Source organism: Vombatus ursinus, unplaced genomic scaffold (genome assembly GCF_900497805.2).
Source record: "Vombatus ursinus unplaced genomic scaffold, bare-nosed wombat genome assembly UNPS02014807.1, whole genome shotgun sequence".
In the NCBI taxonomy this organism is placed as follows: domain Eukaryota; kingdom Metazoa; phylum Chordata; class Mammalia; order Diprotodontia; family Vombatidae; genus Vombatus; species Vombatus ursinus.
The window spans coordinates 6,259,346-6,280,364 of NW_020954585.1; the positions used below are offsets into that span (position 1 = coordinate 6,259,346).

The 21,019-nt window shown below is 35.9% G+C and overlaps 1 protein-coding gene across 1 annotated transcript in view; it reads right to left on the bottom strand.

Annotated features, from left to right (window-relative positions):
• The window catches only part of LMTK2 (lemur tyrosine kinase 2), a 108,018-nt gene that overhangs the window by 65,860 nt on the left and 21,139 nt on the right, over positions 1–21,019 (bottom strand). The window contains exon 2 of the mRNA XM_027874810.1: positions 1,583–1,707. Within this exon, the coding sequence (XP_027730611.1) occupies positions 1,583–1,707 (125 nt within the window). The remainder of the gene's footprint in view (positions 1–1,582; positions 1,708–21,019) is intronic.

The window sequence follows — 21,019 nt, forward strand, 5'->3', positions numbered from 1 at the left end:
AATGTCAGAATTTTCTGATATGTTGTTGAGTTTTACTGAATTGTTTCCCCCCCCCCTTTTTCCTTCTTGGTTATGGGAGATGGCTCTCTGGGATCAGAAGGTGAGTAGAACACACTGCGAAATGTAGCTTACATAAAAGCATGATATTAATAAAATTTTCTGTATGGACACAGATTTTTCTCTCTGCATATAGATTCCCAGAGCTATAACCCTAAGGTAGCTTGGTCACTAAATTAACAAAAATGATTTTAATGCGATGATACCAATATCCGACTCACTTGAACAAAATAAAATCTTTAAAAGACAAATAAAATTATCACTGTTAATGATTATTCCGACCCCCTTTATTATGACTGTTTCATTCTACTAGCATTTCTGAGTTATCTTTCCCACCAGGAATACTAAACCTTCCTCTTGTAACAACAAAAAGAGGTTACCAAAACAAACTGGCAAAATGACGACATTGTAACAGCGTGTATAACACTTCACTGCCCAGGTAGTCACCCTACCTCTGTGCTCCCAGGAGGAAAGCATGTTTGGTATGATTCTTTTCCTAGAGCCGTGCTCTCCCCCTACTTTGTATGGATTGAATCCCAGTGATAAACACAGAGTTGGTAACTTTCCTGTGCTACTAGATTGGAGCAAAGTAGCACCTGCCAGAGAAGTTCATATAAATTAGAAACATCCATTCAATACACACAGATGGTTTTGATTACAAAGCTGCTTTTATAGATCAAAGCCAAGAAAATACTTGCTTATAAAGATTTTACAGTATCCAAACCAGTGGTCCTTAGTCCTTCTGTGGTAATACTAATATATGGTTAGCTATTATTATTGTTAATATATGGATCCACAAGTAACACTGAATTAAGGGAAGTTTTCCACATGATAAATAAACATAGAATAACCAATAAAATCCAGGGAATGACCATTGAAAATATTTCCTTTTTAAAAAGCAAAACTTTATAGCTAAGGTTCTTAACCAATCTCTACCTTTTGGGGCCTGAATTTCCTCATCTGTAAAATGAACTGTTTGGATTACATTATTTTTAATGACCTTATGAGCTACCATGAGATCTCAAAGCTTAAGGCAATTGCTACTACTATTCCATTTTCAGTAGTATTCCTCTCCAATAATATTTAGATATTTTCCTGGAAAAGCCTATCCTTAGGGAGATCAAGACTTCTGGAAATCATTTGAAGTTAGACATCGAAGTTATCTAGTCCAACCTGAAGCTGAAGGATGAAATGTCCTCTAAAAAATATCCCCAAATGATCATCTAGTCTGAAATGAAAAATAGCTCAACTTCAGAAAAAGTTTGCAGACATCTGTTCCATAGCAATCTTAACAAAGTAACACAAATTTACTAGTCAAAAAAGTCTTACGGGCTTTTTTCCTTTGTTTTAAAAAGAATGGGTCCTCCCCCTACAAGAAATGAATTAATGAACATGGTTTCCTATTTGCAGGGCAAAAATTTAGATTCACTGTAGTAAATACTGTCAAAGATGCTACATATATTTAATATCATTATATCTGAGCTATTTCCAGAATGACCACTTAAAATTTTTTTTTAATGCTCACCTTAAAGTCTATTTCTCGATCTTTACAGCAGGATACACAGTTCACAATCAGCACTACCAATGTCAGTAAACTGCATACAGATAGAACCACAAAAAGTAAGGACACTTCTGCAGCAGCTGGTTCCCCTAAAAAGAAAGAGGCAAGTACTCTTAAAAACAAATGCATTCAAAATTCAATCTTAATCACTGAATCAATATACATGTTCCCCACCCCCAGGCATAAACTAGATCAAATATTAAACAAATGCTATTTAAATGCTTAGAATGAAGCTTTGGCCAACTTAAGAGTCTCATTTAAAGCAATGAATGAGTTATCTGAATGATAATTTGTCAAGTCTGACTGAACATTTTTGGGTTTGGGGCCTACTGATAGATACTATTTTCTCTAAATAAAGAATTTTTCCTTTTAAGTTTAATACTATTCACTAACAGTGCAGCTAATATATCTATGGTGAAATCACAGTAGATTTAAAAAAAAACTGGATTGTGATGAGGTAAATTTTGTTGTAAATTTAGTTCATTCAAGAAAGACCAAAGTATGTCTACAAACAAACAAAAAGCACTAAATTCCCATCAATAATAACTGCACAAACTTGGGTAAATCATTCCTCCCTCTGGGTCTGTTTGTGGGTGTCCTTCAACTGAGGAACAGCTGAACAAACTGCTGTCTGATATATCGAATATCAATGCACCATAAGAAATGACAAGAAGAAATCCAGAGAAACTTAGGAAAACACGAACTAAAACAGAGTAAAGTAAGTAAAACCAGAACAATCTGCATGATGACCACAATAATGTAAAAGAAAACAACATTAAAAGACCTCAGTTTTCCTTAGTCTAGTGACCACCTGTGAATTCAGAGGGTAGAGAGCTTGTCTCTTGACTCTTGGCAAAGGTATGATAACAAACAACAGGATGATGAATGAGGCATTAATTTTAAAATATGCTCAATGTTCCATTTTGCTTAACTATATTTCTCTAGTAGAAAGAGTTCATTGGGGAGTGGGGAGTTACTGAGGAGTGACAGAGAAGTTAAAAAAAATGTGAATAACTCAAAATAATGTAAAAAAAAGAGGCTGGACTAAATGATCTCTACAATGCTTCTATAGCACTATATAATTCTTGTATGAACAAAACCTATCTGTGGATAGTAACGCAGTAATAAGCATTCAAGTGAAAGAATTCTCACAAAACTATTTTGGCTGATAGCAGAACTTAAATCTGTGCTATAAAATATGTATTGCAAAAATCTATGTTAATTGGGCAGCTAGGTGACGCAGTGGATAGAGTACCAGCCCTGAAGTCATGAGGACCTGAGTTCAAACCTGGCCTCAGACGAAACACCTGACACTTACTAGCTATGTGACCCTGGGCAAGTCACTTAAATCCAATAACCCCAAATTGCCTCGCCAAAAAAAAAAAAAAAAAAAAAAAAAATCTGTTAATTGATGAATGTCAAAGGATATCAGAGTACATTCCTCTTGGCAGTACTGTTAAGTTCTTAGCAGTGTAAGACGAATGAAAAATCAATATATTTAAAGATTAAGAAGGAGATTCCAGAGTTACCCTCAATAGCTCATTGTATTACATTGATTTTAAACCTAAGAAATTACTTTCCATATCTGATTTAGGTTAATGCTATCCTTCAAAGTCTTCTTTTCCTAATTCATTCTCTGCATATCTGTCAAACTGATATTCCTAAAATATAGATCTGACAATGGGGTGACATTCTACCCCAACCTTGATTAACTCAAAAATCTGCATGGCTCTCTAATGTCTTCAGGATAAAATTCAAAATCCTCAGTCTGGAACTTAAAGTCTACCACATCCTGACTCCTGCCGATTTCATTTCATATTACTCCTCTTGGCAAACTAGTCTACTGTTCCCCATACACAACGTTCCATCTACCATCTCTTTGCCTTTGTACAAGGAGGTCCCAAGGCTGGAATGTACTCTCTTCCTCATCTCTCAATCACAGAATCCCTCGCTTCCTTCAAAGCACATCAGGTGCTATCTCCTACACAAGACTTTTTCTAATCCCCCTCAATTTCTAAAACACATATTATATTGATCTTAATCTGTAAAATTGTGTATATAGCTTGCATTTACTACTTGCGTATTTCTGGAATGTAAGCTCCTTGGGAAAAGGGATTGTTTTCTTTTTATCTTTGTAGTTCCAGCCCCTGCCACAGTGCATTGCAGATACTCAATACTTAAATGGTTTTAAAATGTCATCAACTAGGAAGTTCCTCTAAAAACCACAACCTATCCTTATCTGCCTGTCCTATATGACTTGTCCATGTCTTCCTGTAAGTGCAGCGAAGGGGTCCATCCAACATGATGGAGGCCTACCTGTTTTCTCTCAGTATCAGGAGGTGCTGGTATACTCTGGTCACACAGTTGTCTTCCTGCACCCCTGCAACATGACCATCAGTACATCTCTTCTAATCGTGTATTTTCTTGAAGACATCTTTTACTCTGGTTCTTCTGTGATGTTCCTTACTAACATGTAAAGCAAGCTCACAAACATTATGTGACTCTCCACTGCCTTCTGTGTGACGTTCATTTTTAATTCATTAGAAACCATTATATTCTATGTTTCATTGCCATGTAGCAAGACTGGCAGAATGATGCTATTTAAAAGATGGTCTGGGATTCCACAGGAAGCTTGGAGTCATTAGAGGAACTATCCTAGGTGATCCTTTAGAATCAGGAAGACCTGTATTCAAAACTTGCCTTATTACTAGCTGCGTGACCTGGGTCCAGTCACTTAACCTCTATAACCCCTGTTTTCTCACATCTGCAAAATAAAAATAATATAGCATCTACCTCACACATGAAGTAATGTGAAGGTCAAATGAAATAAGATATGTGAAGTGCTTTGGAAATCTTAAAATGTTACATAAATTCTAACTATTATCTACAATTTCTCAAAGGCAATTCAGCCTATTCTCCTTCCGTTCAACTTTAGACTCAACTCATCCATTTGTGCTGTATATCTCCAATAGATGCCACTGGATTAGATCTGTAAGCTGTCCATACACATGGATATTGCAACCTGGGCAGTAGACACTTTTCATTCATTTGGTCTTTCCTGAGTGGACGGTCAGATGAAACTCCTGAAATCTCTTCCAAGAAGCTCCACGACATTCTGAATACTGACACTATTTAAAGAACAATGTCATACACAAATAGGAATTTACAGAGAATCTTTCAACTTGGACTGGATTTCCCCCATGAGACACATTTTTGGTGAGTACACATCTTGTTTTATACATCACCTGAACAGAGTTCGGTTTCAGTTCATTTTCTGTTGTTCTCTCTTTCAAGTAATTTTAAGTGATCTGACGTATGAATGGGAGACAATGGTTGGAAGAAAGCCTGTACAGCACAGTTTTGTTATACTGAATCAAATACTTTTTCCATAATTAACAGTAAGTACAATGGGATCTTATATTCCCTACATCTTTCAGTCAACTGCAAAATGACAAATGATCCATTGTGTAATATTGCTTGTGAAAGCCTAGTATTACATATTAATATACTCTTTGAAGATGCCCCCAATTCATGTACAGATAACTCTCAGAAAGCTTTTACACAGAAGGGAGAATGGGTGTATAGGTTGATAGTTATCAATGCGTTTTCTCAGTTGCCTTTGTAGGGGGATGATGGTGGACAATGAGGCCCAAGATTCTCTCTATGTCTTTATTATCTACCTCACTTTCAAATACCTTGCCTATTCTTTTTTTTTTTTTAAAGCAATTGGGGTTAAGTGACTTGCCCAAGGTCATACAGCTAGTAAGTGTCAAGTGTTTGGATCTGAGGCTGAATTTGAACTTAGGTCCTCCTGACTTCAGGTCTGGTGCTCTATCCATTGCACCACCTAGCTGCCCCTTGCCTATTAATTCTTCAATGTTCAAACAGTTGTGGTGCTTCTGGCCAGCCTCCCTCTCCTCTATGTAGATCTAAGCCAGATCCTCTCCTGTCTGTGTTCTATTTAGTGCTATTTGTACCTCCCCTACAAGCACATCTGGAACTGTGATGGTTCATAGATCTTCATTCCACTGTTCTTGAAGGTAAAAAGTTAACAATTTTGTAACTGTCATCTTGGCAGATTTTTCCATTTTCCTTTTCTTTGTCATTCTCCCATTTTCATCTTTGAATACCCTTAAGACAACTTTGCTTAGTTTGAACTATTTTTACTGCTTCTGCTTTATGAGGTAATACTGCTTATAATCTGCTATATTCCCTTTCTTCATAACATTTTACAAGCAAGTTTATATTTCAAACTAGCGCAGCCTTTGAATGTCCTATGTCTCCGACTGGTCACATGCAAAATGTTTGCTAAGGTACTTTCTGGTTTCTTTTGGCTTTCTTGTTGTGGCAACAGGTTTATGTTATTTTTTTTCCTGCTTTTTTTTTTTTTTTAACCAATTCTGATTCTCATTCTGATCACTGTTTTAGCAAGTTGGTGATCTGATGGTACACAAGTAATTTGATTCAGGTTTGACTTCCACATCAATCATAAATCTTTTCTTATCTGTTAAAATAATCAATTTTGCAATTGTAGTCTACAAGTCTTTTCCCTGAGCCATGTTTTCTAAAATACTTCTCAGAATCCTAACCTTTTTTTTTCACCTTTGCAAAGAAGTCCTTAGGCATCAGAGGTACGTTCATGTAATATAGAAAATATTGCTGAGTTCTTAGTAGAACTTCATCCTCAGCAACCTTTTGGTGCATAAACTGCAATTATTTACATACTGTTCTTTTTGCAAATATAAACTAATGCTACCAACTCCTTTCTGTTTCTCCAAGAGTATGTATGCCATATTTTCAATTAGCTACAACTTTTTTTTATTCTTCTTTATGCCAAGAATGTCAAGATTGATATGATTCATCTCTGCCAGCAGTATGTCCACATCTTGATCACTGGACAAGAATCTCACTTTTAGTCAAATTAAAGTCTACAGATGGTCTGAAAACTGGGTGAATTTTTAGCATATTTATATATACAAATATATGTGTATATTTACTTTTGGCTAATGATTTTTAAAAGTCGCACTAACATTGTCGTCACAAGGAAGAATTATGTGAATGGTAAGATGTATATGAAAATGGTATTTTTAAAAAGTCTTTAAAATACTTTATAAAATAAAGAATACAATGGACTAAATTAGAAATGGAGTAGTTCATCCTCATTGTTAAAGTATGTGTGTACCTCTGAGCACATCCTTCATTTATAATAACTGCAGAAATTTGCTAAGGGATAATAACAAATCACTAACAATTGAATTTTCTAAGATTTAATGCCACTAAAGGTCATTTTTCTTATTTTGCTTCTACCTATGCCAGTCGATAACTAGTTCAACCTATGCTTTATGTTGGTATTACACAGTGTGGCAAATTAAACTGTTTTTGCTCATGAAAGGTAGAATAAATATAAGATGACATACTAAAATTTCCTTAAATACAACAGACCCAGGATCACTATGATGGGTCTCTAGTATTGATATAAACCTTTTTTTCCCCCAAAATTAATAAAACAGCCTAAATAAACCTAGGTGGTCAAAACTGAAACCTATTACTATTCCTTTGTTGTTTGGTATTCTCCCACCTCCATATTCCATAGACCAATGGCACTAAAATACTTTCACTTTTTTCCCATTCATAATAAATGCTTCCTTATTTTATCACATAAACCATGAAAAGGTTTGGAATTAGTACATTTCTATAGATTTATAATCAGCAATTTCAACAGAAAAATTTTTTAAATCTTCTAATAGTTAAGTATTTTATTACACTCTACTTCTATACAGTGAAGATTGACCAGCCTTTTTGTTATTTTTTTTTTTACATTTAATAAATTATTTAACAATAGCAGTGAAAGGATATTCAGCAACCTAAGCAGCTAGATGGATGGAACTTGGAGTCAGGAAGACTTGACCAAGTCCTACCTCGGACACTTTCCAGTTGTGTGACTCTGGGCAAGTCATTTAGCCTCTATTTGCTTCAGTTTCCTCATCTGTAAAATGGGGATAATAATAAAACCTACCTTTTGAGGCTACTTTGAAGATCAAATGAGATAGTATCTGCATAGCACTCTGTAAACCTAAAAGTACCATATATGTGTGTGTGCACACTAGCTATTATTGTTATTGTTGTTTTATAATCATTATTGTTCTAGCAAGAATAAGTAATGGATTTAGTTGGGCACAGAAACAGACGTTTTAAAACAAGGAGTATGATAATTTGTTTGTAGTCTAAGGACCTGGGTTCAAATCCTGGCTCTGTTATTTGCTACTTGTATGACTCTGAGTAAACAGCATAACTTCCCTGGGCCTCAGTTTACTCATTTGTAAAATGAGATAGTTAAGACTGATTTACTTTGTAAGGTACCTTCCCAATCTGCAACTATGATTCTATAATACTAAGTAACACAATAACTGAAGATCAGTTTTAAATATATATGAACAATGATTCTACTGTCTTCATCAGTTAAGGATACAAGATCGATATGTTTATTATTTAGCCTTTGTACATATTGTATAATATTAATGAAACAAAGGACTCACAATACTAAGGCAGCTACAGAATAATTAATACTTCCTCACAAAAAAAAAAAAAAAGGAAGAAGATTGACAGACACTCTTAGCAAGTATGATAGGCTGAGAATCTAAACAAAAGATTTTTAGGAAAAACAGACCACTTCACCAAACAATAGCTGAAGTAGTTAAGAAGTAGGTGTCACCAGAATGGACGTTCACATGAAAGTGAAAGTGGTTTGCCTCTCGATGAAGTTTATAAAACAGTTATGATCCAAGAAAGGAATCAAAAGACCCTCCACATTTTCATGCTATTTAATAATATTTTAACAGAGAAACATCAAAGAAATGAGTCACGCAGTTTTGTTTGTGGAAACAAGGATTTTTTTTTTAATGATAATTCAGGACCAGGACATTGCCAACAGAAACTACAGCATTCTTAAGGAGCCTGGATTTAGTGATCTATGTAGATTATGCAAGTAAATGGTAGAGACACTGCAACACATTACTGCAGACTATGAAAATTCAGCACTAACATATATCTAGCAAAACATGACCTGATGGCTGGATTTATCAGAAACTAGAATTATTTACCTTCCATGGAAAATCCCCATACTACAAATACAGGCCTCAAAATAACACAAAGAACTAAATAATAATTCTACGGCTATCCTACAATTATTACAGAATAAACTGTTCCCACCCACCCCCCGTAACACTGATTCATAAAAAGTTAAGAATAACCATTTAAATACTAGACCAAATTCTCAATCTTCATGCTATATGGAACAAAAAGCTTTCAAAATACATAGACCTAACAGAAGAGATCAATATCATATGGGACAAAGTATATGTCATTCCTGTTGACTTGCCTATTACTGAAGTTGTACCAAGGATGCTTTCAGAGCATCCACAGAGGATGAGCTTATATCCTAAACTAATACCTTTATTCTATTACAAAAAAACAAAACAAAACAAAAACAACCAGTTATTTTATCCACCTGTACAATAACCTGCATATAATTAAATATACAGGAATAATAGCAGATTAATAATTTGTCCCCAGGACCATTTCTCTCTGAACTTCATCAAAAAGATGAACAGAATGAGATTATATTTGTTATGTAAACATAGATTTATATAGCTAGCATTTATATAGTTCATTAAAGCTTAGAACACATTTATGTTTCTTATCTCAGATGACAAAAACAACAGAAGAGGCAAGCTTCCAAAGGAAACAGGTATAACTGGAGGGGTCAACCTTGGTTTAAAAAAAAAAAAAAAAAGGCTACTTCATCCTCTGAGATCATAGAAAAGGAGGCAAGAGGCAAGGATGGACGAAGATACAGAGAGTTAAGTTCTGAGGCCTGAAGGAAGGGAAATAAAGTCACTAACAGATGGTCTCAATCACATTGAGAATTTTCATGAAACCTGCTTCAACTTCGGTACTTCCAATGACACACAATTTCACTAATGTCAGGGTGTTACTCTTCACCAAAGTAAGTACATAACTTAAAGGACTAAGCACATATTTTTTACATTTTACAGAAAGATAAATGGAGAGAAAGTTTCTCAGTATAACTCAGCAGCTTAGTCAAGGGTGGCACCTGATCCTCTAATTCAAATACCAAACAAAGCTCTCAAAATTCCTAACTAAGAAAAACAAATGTAACCCTGGTCTATGTAATTTATTTACTAGTCATTTATGAAACAATGGTTCAAATGGAATAGCAAACCTTTTAAAGTACTGATTGAAAAATACAGATATTTTTAAGGGGTAACTTTTCTAAATTTACCCTCCAAACTGATTCCAAAACTGAAGAGTAGAAGTATAATAGCAAATATGTAGAGCTATTTTCCTAAGCCACTATTTTATACCTAATTTTAGTAGCATTTGATGAAAATATACAATCTTTCTTTGTTCTTGGAAAAATGTACATATTCATGTCCATACTTGGCTTCCTATTAGTAACAGGAAATAGAGATTTCACTAGCTAAGTAAAAACCTCTATTGCCTAAATCTTTTTTTTTTAAATTTTAGTCGAAAGAATTAACATCCCCTGAAATAGCCATACAAATGGAAATCTGCACTACATTAAGATATCCTATAAAATATGAATGCAAAGAAGATGTTTCAAAAATATTTTAAGACAGCTAGTAACAAAATTTTTAAAATTTACTTGGAAATACTGAGTTACATGTCACAAGAAAATTATGTAGTGAAGTGCTTATGTACTGAAGTGCTAATAAAAAAAACGACACATTTGAAAAATCTTTTCCACAACATGAATTTATCATCTTTTAACAAATAATACTACAAAGTGCTGTTCCTTTGGTTATTAAATTGAATTTTGAAGGGTGCCTTTTTAACATCAACCAACACTGAATGTCTACTGAGTAAATGATCAGGTATCTTGTTAATAAAAAGAAATATGTTAGACCATTATTCCAAGAGAAAATACAGATTAGAAGAAATCTAAAATAGCTAGGTGAGGCAGTCGATAAAGTGCTGGGTCTGGAGTTAGGAAGATTCCTCAGACATTTACTAGCTTTGTGACCCTGGGCAAGTCACTTCACCCTGTCTGCCTCAGTTTCCTCATCAGTAAAATGAGCTGGAGAAGGAAACAGCAAACCACTTCAGTATCTTTGCCAAGAAAACCCCAAATGGAGTCATGAAGAGTTGGCCATGACTAAAACAACTGAACAACAAAAATATATCCCATTCTATGCGTGATGCAGTACAACATTAACAGTGCTCAAGTCTCCCTACTCCTTTTTAATGGAAGTCTTTTGGCTTTATTTTAAACAACAATAAACATTTATTAAGCACCTATGTGTCAAGCACCATGCTAGCTGCTGGGAATAAAAAGACAAAAATAAACAATTCTTCCCTCAAATAGCTTATATTCTCTCTAGGGAGACAAATATGTACATATTTAAGAGTAGCATGGCCTGTGTGCTCTTCCCCCAACTTCCTACTCCAGCTGATGAGCTGGGGCCCCTTAGGCTGGCTCCTACCTCAGGACATAGCATAGGCATCCTGTGGGTCTACATTTCTAACATTATAAACTCCACTAGTGTGATTTTTCAGTAAGTCAGCTGACAGACATAATTAACTCAGAATAATAGTATTTACTAAAAATGCCATAATGGCTGCAAAACATTTCTGACATAAACCTGGGGCATAAACTTCTTCTACAAATGTAGTGTCCATGGGAAGAGTGCACAGAGTAAAATGGCAGTGAGGCACACCATACAGGGAACACATGCAGCTAGGCAGCTCACAACTCTGGAACTCCAGAATGTCTTTCATTTCCCAGTGGAGTCCTCACAAAGTTACTCCTGGTACAGCATATGCTGGGGGGTGTTGTTCAGCTAGGTTCCTAAGGTCTACTCTTCTGCAGCTCCACTCTCAGAGACTGTCAAGGGTAGCTCTCTTTTGAGTCCAGAGTGGGTTCTCTTCTGTACTGCTCTAAGTCCTGCTCTTTGAAGTTGCTTCCAGCCTCAAATGGCTGTCACTTTTAGTCCATCCTCTCTCAAGTATTCTTTGAACTCTCTGGAACTGCCTTTCCAAAAGCCAGATGGTATCTGAGCAAGTACCTCCAATACTAGATGCCATAATCAGTGAGAGGTGATGGGAGGAGAGAAAATTCTCTTCTTCCCCAAAAGCTAAGGAGTTGGGTTCTTCTTTTGACTCCTGCCTCCACTACTTCTAGTGGAATGACTAGACAGTGATCTTTATTTAAAATTTATTTTTAGTTTTCAACATTCACTTTTATAAGATTTTTGAGTTCTAAATTTTTTCTCCCTCCCTCCTCTCCACCCTCCAAGAAGGCATGCAATCTGATATAGGCTATACATCTACAATTATATTAAATATATTTCCACATTAGTCACATTGTCAAAAGAAGAATCAGAACAAAAGGGAAAAATCAAAAGAAAGAAAAAACAACAACAAAAAAAAGAGAAAATAGTATGCTTCGATCTGCATTCAGACTTCATAGTTTCTTTCTCTAACATTTCCCATCGTGAGTCTTTTGGAATTGTCTTAGGTCACTGCATTACTGAGGAGAGCTAAGTCTATCAAAGTTGGTCATTGCACAATGTTGCTGTTACTGTGTACAATGTTCTCCTGGTTCTGCTGACTTCACTCAACATCAGTTTATATAAGTCTTTTCAGATTTTTCTGAAATCCACCTACACTGTCTTTTAAGGGTCTCCTGGGAAAATGCTCAATCATCGTCCAATGACATTGCTCCACTTTAACTTACTCAAGAGATTTGTGTTCATATATCATAAAGAGATCATATGGCATGGCCAAATTTTATAACTAATATAATCTTTTGGCCCCTTTTCTGTGATTAGGTCTGGGTTTTCAACTGATACACAAATTAGATACAAGGCAATTTGGAGGCGTGTGTGTGAGGGGAATAGTATCTGCAGAGCATTGGGGAAGTGATCATGAAAGATTTCATGTAGAAGGTGGTGCCTGAGCTATGTCTTAAAAGAAACTAGGGATTCTAAAAGATTGAGGTGAGGAAAGCTATTTTCCTGGCAAGAGGGTTACAACCAGAGCCCATGGGAGCTGATGATGTTAGTAGGAGGAAAAATGCAGGGAAAAGGGTCCAGGATTGTACCTTGGGGTGGACCTATAGTCAATGGGTCAGATATGTGTGATAAACCAGCAAAGGGTGATAAAGACGAATGATAAGGTAGTTAAAGAGAATAAAAAAGAGGGCACTATGAAAATTCAAGGAAGAGCAAGCATGCAGAAGAAGATGGTAATCAAGTACTTTAGATTGGGCAGTTAATAGATCATCAATAACTACAGAAAGAGCAGGTTTGGTTGATTTCCGTATACAACCTGGTCCCCAAGGAACTCTGCATTATAACAATGAAACAGGCAAAAATGACTGGCATAACAACCGCATCTAATTGTTCATGGAACATCCCCCATCATAATCCCCCACCTGCCTACTGAGAGGAGGGTTGTGTTTCATCCCTCTATTCTGCTGAACTAAGATTTTCAGTATTTCCTGAAAATGAAAGAAAAGGGGGAAAATTTACATTGTGGGTTCCAAATTTGTGTAAAAAAACAAAACAAAACTGACCACTAACCCTTTGTTTACAGGAAGATTCAGACCCACAGAATGTCAGAATTTGGGCCCAGTTATCACAGATTCATCAATTTACAGATAAGCAAACTGAGGACCAGAGAGATGAAGTGATCTAATATTCCACAGTTATTCACTGACAGATTTGAACCCAGGTGTTCTGTTGGGAAATCTACAGCCTTACCCTTCTGAGAAGGTTAAGAGGAAGTACCACTGTGAAACATTCTAAAATTCATTTTCAAGTTATGCATCAAAAGATATTCATCTTTATGAGTCAAATACTATTAATCACTTTATACATGAGAAGAACTGTTAAATTTTAAAAATTAGGTGGCCTCTACAGTAAAGACATCAGAGCTTACAAAGAAAGCTAAACATTCTTTTCTTCAAAAATGATTACTTTTAAATAATCATAAATAAACAGTGTTGTTCCTAAGCTCTGTGTTCTTTACAAATGTTACCATAATAAACATTACTTAATTAGTATAATCTGCAAGTTCCTGAATGAAAAAAATGTTTGACTTACATCAAAAAGTACCCTTTCATTCTTCTCAAATACAAAAAAAGTAGCAGCTATAATACTATTTAATCTAGAGCGAACAAAATATGAACTTCAGAGATCTGTTTATCATAATTTTTAAAGCATGAAGTATTTAAAATATTGCCAATGAAACTAGAAATCTTTAAATAGTGTGATCCAAATGTTCCTGTGGTACCACTGCTCAAAAGGCCTAAGAGAAATTATAATTTAAAAAAGACATGAAGATTCAGGCCTGTAAACACGTAGAAGGTACAACTGTCAATATTTTAGATCGGGTATAAAAATATGCTGCTATTTATATGCAGGAATTGTGCTCTGTTACAGTATTTTCCTACAATAACATGTCTACTTATTATAAAGATTTGGATATACCACAGATACCTGAAAACTTGATGAAAACCTAACGTAAACACAGTTCTCAATATCATCTTTATAAAAGGATTTCACTGTACTTAATTGTCAATGGTAAATGCCCAGAGACTTTTGACTCATCCTATAAAATCCAGGCTGTTTCCATAAACAGATCTATGATATTTGTACACATATGCTGTCAGCACTTCATATCCATAAGATTACATAATTCCATATACATAATAAAAACAGTGGAACTGCCAGAAGGTACAAAGAAGGTAGAGGTTACAACATGTATGGGAACCAGGTTCTAGAATTCTATCAGTCAATCACTTAATTAGGGGAGTCACACAAAAAATTACGTTGGTAGCAGTCTGTAGGATGGACTGATGTGGTAAGAGACTTGAGGCACAGAGAATAATCAGGAAACTTTCAATATCTAGGACAGGACATGGAGAGGGCCTGAGCTAAGGTGCGAGGGGAGAGAAGGGGATGGATGTGAGATGCAGTAGAGGTAAAAATGGCAAGATTTGGCAAATGGCTATGTGGGGTGTGGGAGAATAAAAAGTCTAAATTAATACCTGTATTACAAACCTGAGAGACTGGAAGGATGGTGACACCTTTGACAGTGACAGAAATGAGGAATTTGGAAGAATGGAGGGCTTGGAGGCAAAAACATGGAAAAGCACTTTAATGTCAAAGGCTTCTAACCAGTTTTTCCCCCACAGTAAGTATACCCAAATGCCCATTCTATTACAAAATCTAGAAGCCTTACTATAGACTTTCAAAAGGCAGACAACCTGTATTTCAAAAATATTCAGGGGGGCGGAGCCAAGATGGTGGAGGGAAAGCAGTGACTGCCGTGAGCTCTCTCCCAAAGCCCTCCTAATACTTAAAAAAAATGGCTCTAAACAAATTCTAAAGCAGCAGAACCCACAAAAACATAGAGTGAAACAAATTTCCAGCCAAAGACAGCCTGGATGGCTGATCAGAAAGGTATATGGCGCCAGGCTGGAAGAGGAGCACAGTGCGGCATGGGCGTGCAGGCCACAGCGACCCTGCAGCAGGCCTCAGAGGACTGAATCGCTGGCAGCTGTGGCAGTTTCCAGACTTCTCAACCCAGGAACGCCAAAGACAACGTGGAAGGTCAGTGGGAAAAGTCTGTGACTACAGTGAGAGAGGAGCTAGGTCTCAGTCACAAGTCCTTGAGCTCCCACAGACTGAGGGGAAATCGAATGGCTGATCAGAGGGTGATTGCAGGGATCTCTTTGCCAGGGCTGAGGCAGAAATCTCTTGCTTTACCTGTGCTTGGATCTGGGTCACAGTTCTGAGGGGCAGTCATGGGGCTAGGAGGAACACTGGTGTGGTGGAGCTTGTTGCAGCTGTGGAGAGGAAACGCCTCGCCCCTTATCATAGTACCTTGGAAGAACTGAAAATTTACAGGTCCCTAGAAGTACCTCTGAAAACAGCTGTACAAATCCCCTAAGCTTGGGACAGTACACTCTTCACATTGGAAGCAGACTATTACCTTAACAAAGAGTTTAAAACTCAAGTAATTGACTGGGATCATGAGTAAGCAGCACAAAAAGAGTCTTACTTTGGTGACAAAGAAGATCAAAACACACAACCAGAAGAAGACAACAAAGCCAAAGCTCCTACATCCAAAGCCTCCAAGAAAAATATGAATCAGTCCCAGGCCTTGGAAGAGCTCAAAAGGGATTTTGAGAAGCAAGTAAGAGAAGTAGAGGAAAAACTGAGAGTGATGCAAGAAAATCATGAAAAACAAGTCAACAGCTTGCTAAAGGAGACCCAAAAAAATACTGAAGAAAATAACACCTTAAAAAATAGCCTAACCCAAATGGCTAAAGAGGTCCAAAAAGCCAATGAGGAGAAGAATGCCCTGAAAAGCAAAATTGGACAAATGGAAAAGGAAGTCCAAAAGTTTACTGAAGAAAATGCTTCCTTAAATATTAAAATAGAGCAACTGGAAGCTAGTGACTTTATGAGAAATCAAGACACTGTAAAACAAATCCAAAAGAATGAAAAATTAGAAAACAATGTGAAATATCTCATTGGAAAAACAACTGAGCTGCAAAATAGATCCAGGAGAGAGAATTTAAAAATTATTGGACTATCTGAAAGCCATGATCAAAAAAAGAGCCTAGACATCATCTTTCAAGAAATTATCCAAAAAAACTGTCCTGATATTTTAGAACCAGAGGGCAAAATAGAAATTGAAAGAATCCAGCTATCTCCTCCTGAAAGAGATCTCCAAAGGAAAACTCCTAGGAATATTGTGGCCAAATTCCAGAGTTTCCAGGTCAAGGAGAAAATATTGAAGGCAGCCAGAAAGAAACAATTTAAGTATTGTGGAAACACAATCAGGATAACACAGATTTAGCTACTTCTACATTAAGGGACTGCAGGGCATGGAATACAATATTCTGGAGAGCAAAGGAGATAGGATTACAACCAAGAATCACCTACCCAGCAAAACTGAGCAGAATCCTGCAGGGGAAAAAATGGTCATTCAGTGAAATAGAGGACTTTCAAGCATTCTTGATGAAAAGACCAGAGTTGAATAGAAAATCTGATTTTCAAATACAAGACTGGAGTGGAACATGAAGAAGTAAACAGGAAAGAGAAAATCATAAGAGACTTATTGAGGCTGAACTGTTTATATTCCTGCATGGAAAGATGATATATGTAACTCATGAAAACTTTGTCAGTAGTTGGAGGGGAAAAAATTATATGTACATATACATAGATATAGATAGACAGAGGGCACAGGGTGAGTTGAAAATGAAGGGGTCATATCTGGAGAATAAAATTAAGGGGTGAGAGAGGAACATATTAGGAGAAGGAGAAAGGGAGAGGTAGAATGGGGTAAATTATCCTACAAAAAAAAAAAAAACAACAGAAAAGAAAAGGCTCTTACAATGGAGGGGAAAAGGGGGAAGGTGAGAGGGAATGAGTGAATCTTATTCTCATAGGATTTGACTTAAGGAGGGAACAACATACATACTCAATTGGGTGTGGAAATCTGTCTTACCCTACAGGAAAATAGGGGGCAAGGGGAAAAGAGAGTAGGGAGATGATAGAGAGGAGGGCAGATTAGGAAAGGGAGTAATCAGAAGCAAATACTTCTGAGGGGGGACAGGGTCAAAAGAAAGAATAGAATAAATGGGGGGGGCAGGATAGGATTAAGGGAAATAGAGTTAGTTTTTCACAGCATGTCTACTATGGAAGTGTTTTTGCATAACTGCACATGTATAACCTATATTGAGTTGCTTGCCTTTTCAATGAGGATGGATGGGGAGGGAGGAAGGGAGAAAATTTGGAACCCAAAGTTTTAAAAACACATGTTTAAAAAAAAATATTTTCACATGCAACTGGGAAATAAGAAATACAGGAAATGGGGTACAGAAATCTATCCTGCCCTACAGGAAAATAGAAGGGGAAGGGGATAAGAGAAGGGGTGAGAGATAGAAGGGAAGGCAGACTAGGGGAAGGGGTATTTAGAATGCATGCCATCTTGGGGTGGGGGGAGGGGTGAGATGGGGTGAAAATTTGGAACTCAGAATCTTGTGGAAGTAAATGTTGAAAACAAAAAAATAAATAAATAAATTACCATATAAATTAAAAAAAATATTCAGAAGTATGTAAGCTGCTTTTTAGTAACTGGTATAATGAGAAAAAAATAATTTTCATGAAACTGGCCTAAAAATTCCATAGAGCGGAAAAAAGAAAGAGTCAATTACTTGAATGGGCTGTAAGAGGACAAGCACACTAATGCCTAGTGGTGGAGATGTTACCAATTCAACCATTCTAGAAAACAATTTGGAACTATATCCAAACAACAATAACAAAAAAATCCCACCCCACTAAGTACTCCCAACAATAACACTACGAAGCATATACCCCAGAAAGATCCAAGCCAGAGGAAAAGAGTATACATGTTTAAAAATATCTAGGGGCAGCTATGTGGCGCAGTGGATAGAGCATCGGCCCTGAAGTCAGGAGGACCTGAGTTCAAATCCGGCCTCAGACCAAACACTTGACACGTACTAGCTGTGTGACCTTGGGCAAGTCACTTAACCCCAATTGCCTACCAAAAAAAATATCTATAGTAGCATTTTTTTTTGTTGTAGCAAAGAAAAATAGTCTATTAATTAGAGAATGGCTGAACAAATTACAGTATACAAATGTAACAAAATGTCACTGCACCATAAGAAAGTCAACCATAAAAATTCAGGGAAAAATTTGTATGAGCTGAGTGAAAATAAGCAGAACAAGAGAACAATGTACACAATATCCAAAATAATGTGAAAGCAAACAACTTTATAAAACTTTAGAACTCTGATCAACCAGTGACAAATCATGACTTGAGAAGATTAATGATGATGCATGCCTCCTACCTCTTGGCAAAAAGGATAATGGACAAGAGATGCCAAATGAGATGCTATTTTCAAACATAGCCAATGTACTGACTTGTTCTGCTTGACTACGCTTGTTATAACGGAGGACTTCTATGAGGATTCAGGTGCAGAATAAGTAGTGATAGATTCACGACCAAAGGATAGACAGGATAAATAAAAGGCATAGTTTTGATTGTATAAAAATTTAATAAAAGTTTTTGCATAAACAAAACCAATGCAACTAATATTAGAAGGGTAGCAGGGAACTATGAAAAAAAAATCTTTGCAATAAGTTTCTCTGATAAAAGTCTTGTTTCCAAGACACATAGGAAACTGATTCAAATTTAGGAATGAGCTATTCTTCAACTGATAAATGCTCAAAGGATATGAAGAAGCAGTTTTAAAGGAAGAAATACAAGCTATAAATAACCATTTGGAACCATTAAAAATGTTCCAAATCACTAAGAATTAGAGAAATTCAAATTAAAACAACACTGAGGTTCCATATCACATCCATCAGATTGCCAAAGTTAACAAAAAAGGAAAATCACAAGTGTGTGAGTGCCTGTGAGAAAACATGTACATCAATGTTTTAACTGGTAAAGCTGTGAACTAATTCAGTCACTCCACAAATCAGTCTACATACTGCACACACTCAGCCATTTACAAAAACTGCTAAGTCGAACATTTTGGGAAGCAATTCAGAATTATGTCCCAAAAGACTAAATTGTGCAAACCCTATCAATAACACAACTTGGTTTATTCTCCAAAGAGATCAAAGATGTAAGAAAATGACTAATATGTACCAAATTATTTATAGCAGTTCTTTTTGTGGTGGTAAAGAATTAGAAACTAAGGGAACCCCAATCCACTGGTGAACAGCTAAACAAATATGAATATGATGGAATACTACCGTGCTACAAGAAATTATGAAAAGGATAGCTTCAAAGAAGACTGGGAAGACTTAAATGAAATGATGCAGTGTGAAGTGAACAGAACCAGGAGAACAACATATAATAACAAGATTGTAAAGACAAACAACTCTGAAAGATTTGAAAGTTTTGATTTAACAGAAAGACAACCATTTTTCTAAAGAACTCATGCTGCTGTTAAACACCTTCTCACAGAGATGTGATAGACTCAGAGATATACTTAGAAGATACATATTTTTTAATATGGCCAATGTAAAATGTTTTGCTTGACTACGCATATTACAAGGATTTTATTTTTCCTCCTTTTTCTGTGTGTGTGTGTGTGGGGGGAAGGTAAAGGGAGAGAGGAAATAGATTTGTTAACTGAAAAATACAATAACAATTTTTTAAAAAGGTAGTAATAAGAGATGAAAAAATGAATCATCAACAAAACATGGAAAAAATACCCAGAACTTTAAATTCAGAAAAGCATACAAAATATGGTAATTTGTTAGTCATGTTAAATTTAATATGCTTTTTCAAAACTGATTATCCATAACAGAAGTTCATGGTTTCATATAGATTATTTGGTATGTCTTTGTATATTAAAACTTTTGTGTATGTTGAGGATTAAGTTTATAATAATTTTTTTTAAAAAAGAAAGTCAATTTCAATGACGTTTTTTCTTGTAAAATAGGGAAACACGGAGCTGTGAATTCATGCTGTACAAACTTCTTCTATCAATGAAGATCAACAACTTCTCTGACAAGACCGAGGTCACTGAGAGGTTATGTGACTTGTCCGTGGTCATTATTATGTATGAGAAGCACAACATGACCTCAATATCCACATCGGCAAGTATTTCCACCACAAATCAGAAATAGAAATTTCCTTACACATACTGGATTTAGTTAGTCCTCTCCTTTACCACTTTTCAGAAGTTGGGAACTTTTCAGATCCACTATATATAATAAAATATTTAATGCTTTTCTTATCTATTTGGCAATTCCTGTTTGCCAAAGTTGTAACAGGGTATTTCCTTAATACAAAAACATGACACCAATGGTACATCTGAGTTGATGGGAGAGTATTATATTTCTTCCACATTAATAGGGTCAACTATTTAGAACTGAAAGGGATCTTAGACATTATTTAATTCAATGCTCTCATTTTATAGATAAGTAAGCTAAGGCCCAAAGAGGCCAAGTAATTTGCCCAATGTCAACATGGGTAATAAATGTCAAAGCAAAGATCTGAACTCAGTTTTTGAGACACTAAGCTCTATCTATCTATGTTCACTTCCTAAGGTGTGAAGCAAGGATAATAAAATAATTTTATGTATTATGTGTTTGTATATGTCATTCTCTTCACATATAAATGTTCAAAATTCCTTCAATGCTAGAATATTTCATAAAAGTGTTTCACTTTAGTACTATAAAAGAAATGCCCAAGAGTATCTCTCTTTCCTACCTAAATACTGTGAATACTTATTAAGATACATTCACCATTGTCATTCTGGGAATCACCATAAAAGGAGAAATTTGCCTGATGATCCATCCC